The 14373-nt window shown below is 51.0% G+C and overlaps 1 protein-coding gene across 7 annotated transcripts in view; it reads right to left on the reverse strand.

The window, feature by feature from the left end:
- Window positions 1-14373, reverse strand: part of LOC134968951 (embryonic protein UVS.2-like) — a 237761-nt gene that overhangs the window by 132587 nt on the left and 90801 nt on the right. Inside the window, exon 1 of one of the 7 annotated variants that reach the window (XM_063944587.1) lies at window positions 10917-11140. The exons of the other annotated variants lie outside the window; for them this stretch is intronic. Coding sequence (XP_063800657.1) covers window positions 10917-10957 — 41 coding nt within the window. The 5' untranslated portion in view covers window positions 10958-11140. Of the gene's footprint in view, window positions 1-10916; window positions 11141-14373 lie in introns of those variants that run through there. 7 annotated transcript variants of the gene reach the window in all.

The raw sequence follows: 14373 nt of genomic DNA on the forward strand, positions 1-14373 counted from the left end.
CCACCTTAGGCAGAAAATGAGGACGCGTCCGCAGTTCTGCCCTGTCCGAATGGAAAATCAGATATGGGCTTTTATACGATAAAGCCGCCAATTCTGACACTCTCCTGGCTGAAGCCAGGGCCAGTAGCATGGTTACTTTCCATGTAAGATATTTCAAATCCGCCGATTTGAGTGGCTCAAACCAATGGGATTTGAGAAAATCCAAAACTACATTAAGGTCCCACGGAGCCACTGGGGGCACAACCGGGGGCTGTATATGTAGTACTCCTTTTACAAAAGTCTGGACTTCAGGAACTGAAGCCAATTCTTTCTGGAAGAAAATCGACAGGGCCGAAATTTGAACCTTAATGGACCCCAACTTGAGGCCCATAGACAATCCTGTTTGCAGGAAATGTAGGAATCGACCCAATTGAAATTCCTCCGTGGGGGCCTTCCTGGCCTCACACCACGCAACATATTTTCTCCAAATGCGGTGATAATGTTGTGCAGTCACCTCCTTCCTGGCTTTTACCAGTGTAGGAATGACCTCTTCCGGAATGCCTTTTTCCCTTAGAATTCGGCGTTCAACCGCCATGCCGTCAAACGCAGCCGCGGTAAGTCTTGGAATAGACACGGTCCCTGCTGAAGCAGGTCCCGTCTTAGAGGTAGAGGCCACGGATCTTCCGTGAGCATCTCCTGAAGTTCCGGGTACCAAGTTCTTCTTGGCCAATCCGGAGCCACGAGTATCGTTCTTACTCCCCTTTGCCGTATAATTCTCAGTACTTTTGGTATGAGAGGCAGAGGAGGAAACACATACACTGACTGGAACACCCACGGCGTTACCAGAGCGTCCACAGCTATTGCCTGAGGGTCTCTTGACCTGGCGCAATACCTGTCCAGTTTTTTGTTGAGGCGAGACGCCATCATGTGGAAGACAATCATGTGGAAGACTTCTGGATGAAGTCCCCACTCTCCCGGGTGTAGATCGTGTCTGCTGAGGAAGTCTGCTTCCCAGTTGTCCACTCCCGGAATGAACACTGCTGACAGTGCTATCACATGATCTTCCGCCCAGCGAAGAATCCTTGCAGCTTCTGCCATTGCTCTCCTGCTTCTTGTGCCGCCCTGTCTGTTTACGTGGGCGACTGCCGTGATGTTGTCCGACTGGAACAACACCGGCTGACCCTGAAGCAGGGGTTTTGCCAGGCTTAGAGCATTGTAAATCGCTCTTAGCTCCAGTATATTTATGTGAAGAGACATCTCCAGGTTTGACCATACTCCCTGGAAGTTTCTTCCCTGTGTGACCGCTCCCCAGCCTCTCAGACTGGCATCCGTGGTCACCAGGACCCAGTCCTGTATGCCGAATCTGCGGCCCTCTAACAGATGAGCACTCTGCAACCACCACAGAAGAGACACCCTTGTCCGTGGCGACAAGGTTATCCGCTGATGCATCTGCAGATGCGATCCGGACCATTTGTCCAGCAGATCCCACTGAAAAGTTCGTGCGTGGAATCTGCCGAATGGAATCGCTTCGTAAGAAGCCACCATCTTTCCCAGGACTCTTGTGCATTGATGCACAGACACTTTCCCTGGTTTTAGGAGGTTCCTGACAAGTTCGGATAACTCCTTGGCTTTCTCCTCCGGAAGAAACACCTTTTTCTGAACCGTGTCCAGAATCATTCCCAGGAACAGCAGACGTGTCGTCGGGGTCAATTGAGATTTTGGAAAATTCAGAATCCACCCGTGCTGTTGCAGCACTATTTGGGTTAGTGCTACTACGTCCCCCAGCTGTTCCCTGGACCTTGCCCTTATCAGGAGATCGTCCAAGTAAGGGATAATTAATACGCCTTTTCTTCGTAGAAGAAACATCATTTCGTCCATTACCTTGGTAAAGACCCGAGGTGCCGTGGACAATCCAAACGGCAGCGTCTGAAACTGATAATGACAGTTTTGCACCACGAACCTGAGGTACCCTTGATGTGAAGGGCAAATTGGGACATGCAGGTAAGCATCCTTGATGTCCAGGGACACCATAAAGTCCCCTTCTTCCAGATTCGCTATCACTGCTCTGAGTGACTCCATCTTGAACTTGAATTTTTGTATGTACAGGTTCAAAGATTTCAGATTTAGAATAGGTCTTACCGAGCCGTCCGGCTTCGGTACCACAAATAGTGTGGAATAATACCCCTTTCCCTGTTGTAGGAGGGGTACCTTGACTATCACCTGCTGAGAATACAGCTTGTGAATGGCTTCCAATACCGTCGCCCTGTCTGAGGGAGACGTTGGCAGAGCAGACTTTAGGAACCGGCGAGGGGGAGACTTCTCGAATTCCAACCTGTAACCCTGAGATATTATCTGCAGGATCCAGGGGTCCACCTGTGAGTGAGCCCACTGTGCGCTGAAATTCTTGAGTCGACCCCCCACCGCCCCTGAGTCCGCTTGTAAAGCCCCAACGTCATGCTGAGGGTTTTGTAGAAGCCGGGGGGGCTTCTGCTCCTGGGAAGAAGCTGCTTGGTGCACTCTCTTACCCTTTCCTTTGCCTCGGGGCAAATATGACTGTCCTTTCGCCCGCTTGTTCCTATAGGAACGAAAGGACTGCGGCTGAAAAGACGGTGTCTTTTTCTGTTGGGAGGGGACCTGAGGTAAAAAGGTGGATTTCCCGGCTGTTGCCGTGGCCACCAAATCCGATAGACCGACCCCAAATAATTCCTCCCCCTTATACGGCAATACTTCCATATGCCGTTTGGAATCCGCATCACCTGACCATTGTCGCGTCCATAAACTTCTTCTGGCAGATATGGACATCGCACTTACTCTCGATGCCAGAGTGCAAATATCCCTCTGTGCATCTCGCATATATAGAAATGCATCCTTTAAATGCTCTATAGTCAGTAAAATACTGTCCCTATCCAGGGTATCAATATTTTCAGTCAGGGAATCCGACCAAACCACCCCAGCACTGCACATCCATGCAGAGGCGATGGCTGGTCACAGTATAACACCAGTATGAGTGTATATACTTTTCAGGGTAGTTTCCAGCCTCCTATCTGCTGGATCCTTGAGGGCGGCCGTTTCAGGAGACGGTAACGCCACTTGTTTTGATAAGCGTGTGAGCGCCTTATCCACCCTAGGGGGTGTTTCCCAGCGCGCCCTAACCTCTGGCGGGAAAGGATATAATGCCAATAACTTCTTTGAAATTAGCAGTTTTCTATCAGGGTTAACCCACGCTTCATCACACACTTCATTCAATTCGTCTGATTCAGGAAAAACTACAGGTAGTTTTTTCAGACCCCACATAATACCCCTTTTTGTGGTACATGCAGTATCAGAGATATGTAAAGCCTCCTTCATTGCCGTGATCATATAACGTGTGGCCCTACTGGAAAATACGTTTGTTTCTTCACCGTCGACACTAGATTCGGTGTCCGTGTCTGGGTCTGTGTCGACCGACTGAGGTAAAGGGCGTTTTACAGCCCCTGACGGTGTCTGAGACGCCTGTACAGGTACTAACTGGTTTTCCGGCCGTCTCATGTCGTCAACTGATTTTTGTAATGTGCTGACATTATCACGTAATTCCATAAATAAAGCCATCCATTCCGGTGTCGACTCCCTTGGGGGTGACATCACCATTACCGGCAATTGCTCCGCCTCCACACCAACATCGTCCTCATACATGTTGACACACACGTACCGACACACAGCAGACACACAGGGAATGCTCTTATCGAAGACAGGACCCCACTAGCCCTTTGGGGAGACAGAGGGAGAGTTTGCCAGCACACACCCAAGCGCTATAAATATATAGGAACAACCCTATAGAAGTGTTGTCTCCCTTATAGCAGCTTAATATATATCAAAAACGCCAAAAAAAGTCCCCCCCCCCTCTCTTTTTTACCCTGTTTCTGTAGTGCAGTGCAGGGGAGAGTCCTGGGAGCCTTCCTCGCAGCGGAGCTGAGCAGGAAAATGGCGCTGTGTGCTGAGGAGATAGGCCCCACCCCCTATTTCGGCGGGCTCTTCTCCGGAGTTTGTGAGACCTGGCAGGGGTTAAATACATTCATATAGCCCCAAGGGCTATATGTGATGTATTTTTTAGCCAGAACAAGGTATTCTCATTGCTGCCCAGGGCGCCCCCTGCAGCGCCCTGCACCCTCCGTGACCGCTGGTGTGAAGTGTGTGACAACAATGGCGCACAGCTGCAGTGCTGTGCGCTACCTCATGAAGACTGAAAAGTCTTCTGCCGCCGGTTTCTGGACCTCTTCGCTTTTCGGCATCTGTAAGGGGGTCGGCGGCGCGGCTCCGGGACCGGACTCCATGGCTGGGCCTGTGTTCGATCCCTCTGGAGCTAATGGTGTCCAGTAGCCTAAGAAGCCAATCCATCCTGCACGCAGGTGAGTTCACTTCTTCTCCCCTAAGTCCCTCGTTGCAGTGAGCCTGTTGCCAGCAGGACTCACTGAAAATAAAAAACCTAAAAACTTTTCCTAAGCAGCTCTTTAGGAGAGCCACCTAGATTGCACCCTGCTCGGACGGGCACAAAAACCTAACTGAGGCTTGGAGGAGGGTCATGGGGGGAGGAGCCAGTGCACACCACCTGATCCTAAAGCTTTATTTTTGTGCCCTGTCTCCTGCGGAGCCGCTAATCCCCATGGTCCTGACGGAGTCCCCAGCATCCACTAGGACGTTAGAGAAATTATTTTTAGTCCTAAAATTTGCACCGAGGTCGCTGGATGACTAAGCTAAGCGACCCAAGAGGGCAGGACAAACACCTGGCCCATCTAGGAGTGGCACTGCAGTGGCAGACAGGATGGCACTTAAAAAACTTGGCCCCAAACAGCACATGATGCAAAGAAAAGAGAAAAAGAGGTGCACTGTGGTCGCTGGATGGCTAAGCTAAGCGACACAAACACCTCAATATCACAGGAATTATTCATTCTAATCAGTGGTATTATTGGTCCAAATCACTGGAAGAAAATGACAAAATCACAGGAATTATTCGTTCTAATCAATGGTATTATTGGTCCAAATCACTGGAAGAAAATGACAAAATCACAGGAATTATTCGTTCTAATCAATGGTATTATTGGTCCAAATCACTGGAAGAAAATGACAAAATCACTGTAATCATTTGGCAAGATCACTGTAATTAATAATTAATTATAAATCACTGATATTAATTGGTAAAATCTCGCTTTCGCCTGCCTAGTGAAGTGGAATCTAGATGGGATTTTGTACCGGGGACACAATAACTTAATCAATTGTCTAAATCCCAATGCACTAATGGCAGAAAATGGGCACACGTCTATCAGCGAACTGATTATACTGATCACTGATTATACTGATCACTGATAATACTGAGCACTTATTTTACTGAGCACTGATTTTACTGATCACTGATTTTACTGATCACTGATGATACTACGGAGAACTGACACTGAGCAGCGAGAACAGCACTGGACTATTGTACTGTAGTATACTGGTCACCACAATGCAGCACTGACACTGAGCACAGATATTAAGCACTGATCAGGATACTAGAAGTGACACAGAGCAGCAAGATACAGCAATGGCCTACTGTACTGTACTACTATATATACTGGTGGTCACCAAAATGCTGCACTGTCCTACTATATACTGCTCACAATAATGCAGCACAGAGATAGTATTCTTGACACAGAGCTGCAAGATACAGCAATGGCCTACTGTACTGTACTATATGTATACTGCTGGTCACCAAAATGCTGCACTGTCCTACTATATACTGCTCACAATAATGCGGCACAGAGATAGTATACTTGACACAGAGCTGCAAGATACAGCAATAGCCTACTGTACTGTACTATATGTATACTGCTGGTCACCAAAATGCTGCACTGTCCTACTATATACTGCTCACAATAATGCGGCACAGAGATAGTATACTTAACACAGAGCTGCAAGATACAGCATTGGCCTACTGTACTGTACTACTATAATTATATACTGGTGGTCCCCAGTCCCCACAATGCAGCACACTGAGCAAGATATTTGCAGCACACTGAGCACAGATATGAAGCGTTTTCAGGCAGAGAACGTAGATATTTTCAGCACACTGAGCACAGATATTTGCAGCACACTGAGCACAGATACGGAGCTTTTCAGGGAGAGAACGCAGCCACGTCCTCTCCGTTCAATCTCCAGTGCACGAGTGAAAATGGCGGCGGCGCGTGGCTCTTTATATAGAATACGAATCTCGCGTGAATCCGACAGCGGGATGATGACGTTCGGCCGCGTTCGGGTTAACCGAGCAAGGTGGGAAGATCCGGGGCTGCTTCGGACCCGTGTAAAATAGGTGAAGTTCGGGGGGGTTCGGATCTCGGAGAACCGAACCCGCTCATCTCTAATTTAAACAGATGAAATACAGCAAGATACCTACTGTCTGGCCTCAGTGGCAAACGCAGGATTTTGAAAGGGGGGTTTCCAAACAATTGATTACAGAACCTATGAAAAAAAAGCTCAGCCCCCATCAGCCCCCCCGAACACCCTCCGTAAACAGAAAACAGATCCACCATAATTTCCCCCCCAGCACCCCCCCCCTCCATAAGCAGAACAAATAGCCACCATCATTCTCTTTTATTCAGGGCCGGCTCCAGGCCTACTAGCACCCTGAGCGAGAAAATGTAAAAGCGCCCCCCCCCCATGCGCGCGTTCCCGGAAAAGTGGGTGTGGCCTCTGGAAAAGTGGGCGTGGCCTCATAACTTCATATCATCAAACTATAAACATATTTTCACACAATTAGCAGCCTTACACATAGTCACAGTAGTGTTCCTTACACACAATGTCTCCAGTATAGTGCCAGATACACATAATGTGCAGTGCCAGATAGACATGACATGCCCCCCAGCAGTGCCAGCTACACATGACATGCCCCGCAGCAGTGCCAGCTACACATGACATGCCCCGCAGCAGTGCCAGCTACACATGACATGCCCCGCAGCAGTGCCAGCTACACATGACATGCCCCGCAGCAGTGCCAGCTACACATGACATGCCCCGCAGCAGTGCCAGCTAGCCAGCTACATATGACATGCCCCCCAGCAGTGCCAGCTACACATGACATGCCCCCCAGCAGTGCCAGCTACACATGATAGTGTTCACTTTTTAGGGCATGGTGCTGATCACAGGGAGGGCACATTTTTAAGTTAGGAGAGCAAAATGATGTACATACTGCTTGTTGCTCCCAAACCTATATGGCAAAGAATGGACAGTGCGCGCCGAAGGCGCGCAGCAAAAATTAAGGGGACTTACTTCGTGGGGAAGGTACGTGGCCACATAATAGTGGCAATTTGCATTACACCACACAGTAGTGCAGCTAATACACACTGCACCAGGTAGAACCTCCTATACACTTTGCGCCAGGCACAGCACTGAGACACATTGCACCAGGGAGAGCACTGAGACATATTGCCTAGCCACAGACGCCTAGCGGGAACACTACATGACATGCCCCCCAGCAGTGCCAGCTACACGTGACATGCCCCCCAGCAGTGCCAGCTACACGTGACATGCCCCCCAGCAGTGCCAGCTACACGTGACATGCCCCCCAGCAGTGCCAGCTACACGCGACATGCTCCCCAGCAGTGCCAGCTACACGCGACATGCCCCCCCCCCCCCCCAGCAGTGCCAGCTACACGTGACATGCCCCCCAGCAGTGCCAGCTACATAAATGGCCACACAGTGCCAGATATGCACCCACAGTTCAGATACATAAATGCCCCCAAAGTGCCAGATACATAAATGCCTCCACAGTGCAGATATGCCCCCCACAGTGCCAGATACATAAATGCCCCCACAGTGCCAGATACATAAGTGCCCACACAGTGCCAGATACATAAGTGCCCCCACAGTGCCAGATATAAAAATGCCCACACAGTGCCAGATATGTCCCCACAGTGCCATATATAAAATTGCCCCCACAGTGCCAGATATGCCCCCACAGGGCCAGATACATAAATGCCCCCAGTGCCAGATACATAAATGCCCACACATTGCCAGATGCATAAATGCCCCCAGTGCCAGATGCATAAGTGCCCCCACAGTGCCAGATAAATGCCCCCACAGTGCCAGATAAATGCCCCCACAGTGCCAGAAATGCCCCCCCCAGTGCCAGAAATGCCCCCAGTGTGCCAGATATGCCCCCACGGTGCCAGAAATGCCCCCACATTGCCAGAAATGCCCCCACATTGCCAGAAATGCCCCCACAGTGCCAGATAAATGCCCCCACAGTGCCAGATAAATGCCCCCACAGAGCCAGATATGCCCCCAGTGTGCCAGATATGCCCCCAGTGTGCCAGATATGCCCCCAGTGAGCCAGATATGCCCCCCACAGTGCCAGAAATGCCCCCACAGAGCCAGATATGCCCCCAGTGTGCCAGATATGCCCCCAGTGTGCCAGAAATGCCCCCCACAGTGCCAGATAAATGCCCCCACAGTGCGATCCATAAATGTTCGACCCCCCCCCCACCAAATACCTGAGGCGCTGAGAGGGGGAGGAGGAGTGCTGGCGGGAGTGCTGGCGGGCGGGAGAGTGAGGGTCCGAGTGAGGGTCCGGGTGCGGGTGGGCGGGCGGCCACTTGTGTGCGCTATGCGCGGCGCCTGACGTTAGACACCGGCGCCGCGCAGCGCGCATAGCGCACGCCGCACACACGGACGGCGGGACAACGCTGCACACACAGGGCCGGCTCCAGCTTCGAATATGGCGGCGCCAGCGCGCGGCGCCCTTTAAGGGTGGCGCCCTGCGCGGCCGCTCTATTCGAACATGCCTAGAGCCGGCTCTGCTTTTATTCCCCCCAACCACTCATGCTGGTCACACAAACAACTGCTGCAGTTATCAGGAGTGCGGTGACCAAGCCAGCATAATTTATTATAGACTACGGACTATCGCCTCCCCCTGCCCCCCGGCATATGTGACACAGACACATCTCGCTGCTGCAGAGTTAGAGAGGGTGAACTTGAAGACACTATTTCTCCTTTTCCGGTTACCATGCACCCAGGATTGTAACTTCATAACAGGTGCCCGGAGACGTAACAGATGGTAGTGCTTCCCCCCATCTACCAACCGGCGTCTGGCAGCACCTTCTCAGTGATTGCCAGGACAGGCTCCTATTGGAGCCCCTGTCCCTGTGACTCACTGATACCTCAGGGCAAATAAGGATTCCTTATTGCCGCAAATTGCAGCAATAAGGAATCTATTTTAAGGGGATGGCCGCAAATGTTAATAGAGATTATTTTAACAATTAGTGCACACATTGTCCCCACACAGGAGATAAATAAATACACATTGCGCCCTCCCCCCCACCCTTGTAAAAAAATTAAACTGAAGATGAAGAGAGCAACCAGATGCTGGGCAGAGAAGAGGGGGGGGGGGGGCAGACAGATGCTGGGCAGAGAGAGAGGGGGGACAGCCAGATGCTGGGTAGAGAGTGGGTGGAAAAGACTGAGCAGACAAGGTGTGGGACAGCCACATTCTGGGCAGACAGAGGGGGGAAGACAGATTCTGGGAAGAGACAGTGTGTCCAAGCCAGATGGTGGGCAGAGAGAGATTTGGAGACATGATGGTGGGCAGAGAGAGATTTGGAGACATGATGGTGGGCAGAGAGAGATTTGGAGACATGATGGTGGGCAGAGAGAGATTTGGAGACATGATGGTGGGCAGAGAGAGATTTGGAGACATGATGGTGGGCAGAGAGAGATTTGGAGACATGATGGTGGGCAGAGAGAGATTTGGAGAAATGATGGGCAGAGAGAGGGGAGACAGACAGATGATTGGGGGCTGGGGGGGGGGCAGTCAGATGCTTGGCAGAGAGAAAAAGGACACAAACAGATGCTGGGCAAAGGGTCGGGCAGCCAGATGCTGGGCAGAAAGTGGGGGCAGATGCTGGGCAGCGAGAGAGAGGAAGCCAGATTCTGGGCAGAGAGAGGGGGACACAGATGCTGGGTAGAGAGGGGAGAGAGGTGGGGGACAGATGGTGGGCAGACAGAGGGGTGGCAGATGGTGGTAAAGAGGGGGAGACAGATGAAGGGCAAAGCGAGGGGGAGACAGCTGGTGGGCAGAGAGACAGAGGGTGAGACAGATGGTGGGCAGAGAGAGGGGAGGCAGATGGTGGGCATAGAGGGGAGACAGATGGTGGGCAGAGGGGAGACAGATGGTGGGCAGAGGGGAGACAGGTGGTGGGCAGAGAGAGGGGGAGACAGATGGTGGGCAGAGGGGAGACAGGTGGTGGGCAGAGAGAGGGGGAGACAGATGGTGGGCAGAGGGGAGACAGATGGTGGGCAGAGGGGAGACAGGTGGTGGGCAGAGAGAGGGGGAGACAGATGGTGGGCAGAGGGGAGACAGGTGGTGGGCAGAGAGAGGGGGAGACAGATGGTGGGCAGAGGGGAGACAGGTGGTGGGCAGAGAGAGGGGGAGACAGATGGTGGGCAGAGGGGAGACAGGTGGTGGGCAGAGAGAGTGGGGAGACAGAAGGTGGGCACAGAATATAGAGAGACAGAAACATGCAGAGAGACAGAAGCAGTGGGTGGCAGAGATAGGCAGAAGCAACAGGAACAGGAGCATTAACAGTGTAGGCAGGCTGATTACTCACAAATGGGGGCTATGCTGAGAGAGATCCTTAATGTCCCAGGGGTCAGGGAAGCAGGTGTTAGTCCCCTCCAATTAGGTGCTCTTCTAATCAGCATGTGCTGAGTTCCTCCAATCAGAGCTCAGCACATGCTCTTCTGACCTTTAGGCTAAGATAATGGGAGATACTCGGCACTGCTGCTGGTGGGTGAGACATGCATTTGAAACTGAAAGGAATCCCCTGCTGCTGCCTCAGATGGATTTCCCCTTTCCCTCCCCGCACAGGTCACTGCAAGACATAAAGACAGTTTAGGGGGAAATAAGACAAACGTGCCTAAACTGCATGTACCTGGATGGTGGCTTATATCTGGCACTGGTCTCTGCGTGCATTGGCTCTCCTACCGACTCTGCTTCTCTATGCCCCCTTAACAGCTGGTGCCTAGAGGCAGATCCTTCCTTTGCCTCCGGGACTTACGTCACTGCATGCTCCTCACTTCAAACCCCCATGCCGAGAACTTACAGTAACTTCATGAGCCGAGCTGCGCACTCCCACTTCAGCGCCCTCTAGCTGCAGCCAGCCGCCTGCCTTCCACTGTACATGTAGGACGGAGGCAGCTGCTGCAGCCGCACCATTACACTGCCTGAGCTCCGGACTGTATAAAAAATAAAAATCGGTCGGCTGTGGGATAGATCGGTGGCCAGGGGGGGTTTCTAGGTACTCGGAACCCCCCCCCCCCCGGCGTGCGTGTATGGGCCTGTCTATTGTTTGATGAGTTATTCTGGTGTTATTTCTGCAAGTTTATAACTTGCTATTTATTACATCTAGGGAGTTGCATGATTAACAATATAAATCTCTCGAGGGCGTGTTGTGTCTCCGCGATTCGGACTTACCAAAGTTGCAGCTTGTGACCAGATGCACCTCGCTGCGCCAGGTGATCACAGATTTGTTTGAACCCACTTGATTCAGACATTCCCTCTTACCATCAGTAACCACCTGTTACTGACTTCACCCACTCTGTAGTGGGCGGGTAATTTGCTGCCACCACCACACTCCTACAATCGGCACCTGGAACTACTTATTTCCACTCAGGCTCCTACCCACATTGCATGAAAAGTAAACCACCTACTTCTGTGTATGCAAGGGCATGCTGCTGCAAAACATCTTGATTGGTGTCGGCTAATTCACACTGGTCCCTCCCCATGGACCAGTTCTCTGCAGGGTAGCTGGCAGAGGGCTGACCTTAGAGACACTGGGCTCACTCCAGCACAGCCAGAGAACGGAACAGCGTTTTGCGTAATTCTGTTGGTCGCAGGATACAGCAGATGAAGATTTCTTGAAGCAAGTAAATGTTTATTGCTCCCCAGCATACAAGATGTTACAGAAGATCAGCCCTCCATTAGAGTCAGAGGATATCTACATACACATGCCCTCTTCTTATAATCAGAAGACACAATACAGCATGGTGAAATACTCCCCCTTATACCTTTTGGACTCAAAGCAACTGAACTGTCTTCTTGAAAACTAGATTTCGTTTCTAAAACACAGTTTGATTTAGCATAAAAGTGTCCAGTGGCTGAGCTTGTGAGTGGTAGTCCCAGGTACAAAGATATAATTGGGCCCTCCACCCCAGCCTAAGTTCCCAATCACAATATGCCTCACGACAGTGGGTGACAGGGAAAGGCAGAGGGTGACAATGAAAGGCAAGGGGAAGCAGAGGGTCACAGGGAGAGGCAGTGGTTGTCAGGGAGAGGGTGACAGGGAGAGACAGTGGGTGTCAGGGAGAAGGTGACAGAGAGAGACAGTGGGTGGCTTGGGTACAACCACAAAAGTCCTGCACGGTGTGGAGAACAGGAGGCATGTACCTTGGTGGGGACAGGAACACAGCAGCCTCTGCTCTGTCTGTGACAGGTGGCTCCGCCCTTTGTGCTTTCCTCAGTTTGGCGCTCGGTCAGGATGACTCTGACAGTGTCACTTACACTGGTTGTGAGCTGCCTTTCATTTACAGACAGCAGTGAATCAGAAGTAATGTCCAGCTGTCTGTTAATCAGAGGCAGTAAGTGGCTGTGATCATCAGCGCTGATAGGTGGCAGGACCCCTCTATCAGTCCCTCACACACAAGGCCCGCCCTGCCTCCCTGTGGTAAGGGGCAGGTCTGGGCTATTCATCCAACATTGCTTAAAATGATCTGCAGGGGTGAGGGGTGATGGCTCAGGGTGATAACTTATTGCTCATCTGGGCATCAGTTGGCCCCTTAGTCATCAGGGGCCCCGGTGCAATGCACCTGCTGCACCAATGGTAGTTCTGCCTCTGAAAGTGTCTCTTTCACAAATGTACAGGAAATTCTTGAAAACAAAAAAATGTGTTTTTCCCCAACCCTGCTGGACATTGGGGGTCATTCCGAGTTGATAGCTCGCTAGCAGTTTTTAGCAGCCGTACAAACGCATAGTCGTCGTCCACGGGGGGAGTGTATTTTTTGCTTTGCAGGAGTGTGAACGCCTGTGCAGCAGAGCGCCTGCAAACACATTTTGTGCAAAACAAGACCAGCCCTGTGGTTACTTATCCTGTGCGATGATTGCTGCTACGAGTGACGGTAATGACGTCAGATACCCGCCCAACAAACGCCCGGCCATGCCTGCGTTTTTCCAAACACTCCCAGAAAACGTTCAGTTGACACCCAGAAACGCCCTCTTCCTGTCAATCTCCTTGCGATCGGCTGTGCGACTGAAAGCTTCGCTAGAACCTGTGCAAAACCATGATGCTCTTTGTACCCGTTCGTCGTGCGTGCGCATTGCGGTGCATACGCATACGCAGATTAGCCATTTTTTTCACTGATCGCTACGTAGCGAACAACGGCAGCTAGCGATCAGCTCGGAATGACCCCCCATTATACACAGAGACACGAGAATACACTGTGGAGGAAATTTCAAAGAAAGTGCTTGTCCACAAAAGTCTTGGTCATTTCACACTATGGGGAGTATTCAATTAGTGTCGGATCCTCTCGGACAGTGAGGATCTGACACTTCGGTATTCTATTACGGGCAGTTTCCGCCTGTTTCCCCTCTCATTCTGACCATTTATTTTCACCCTCTCCTACAGGCGAAAATGTATGGTTGAGAGGGATCCGGTCTGAAGATCGACAGTGTCTAGGTCGACAGTGTCTAGGTCGACCACTATAGGTCGACAGTCACTAGGTCGACATGGATGGAAGGTCGACAGGGTTTCTATGTCGACATGTGCTAGGTCGACAGGTCTAAAGGTCGACATGAGTTTTTCACATTTTTTTATTTTTTTTATTTTTTTCATACTTAACGATCCACGTGGACTACGATTGGAACGGTAAAGTGTGCCGAGCGAAGCGGTAGCGGAGCGAAGGCACCATGCCCGAAGCATGGCGAGCGAAGCGAGCCATGCGAGGGGACGCGGTGCACTAATTTGGGATCCCGGTCACTCTACGAAGAAAACAACACAAAAAAAAAAAAAAATCCTCATGTCGACCTTTAGACCTGTCGACCTAGCACATGTCGACCTAGAAACCCTGTCGACCTTTCATCCATGTCGACCTATAGTGGTCGACCTAAACATTGTCGACCTAGACACTGTCGATTTGATGAACCACACCCGGTCAAGAATGGACCCATTTTCGACCACAGCGGGGTCAAAAACACATGGCTAAGCAGAGATTCCCCTCATCCTTGTGCTTTTCGATATTTCAGAGTTTTCTACAGGGCGTAAAAACAGCGATTCAATTGAATATTGAAATAGTTATTGTATATTGTATAGAGGATTATACTCCTCTATACCTTCT

Source organism: Pseudophryne corroboree, chromosome 11 (genome assembly GCF_028390025.1).
Source record: "Pseudophryne corroboree isolate aPseCor3 chromosome 11, aPseCor3.hap2, whole genome shotgun sequence".
NCBI classification, from domain to species: domain Eukaryota; kingdom Metazoa; phylum Chordata; class Amphibia; order Anura; family Myobatrachidae; genus Pseudophryne; species Pseudophryne corroboree.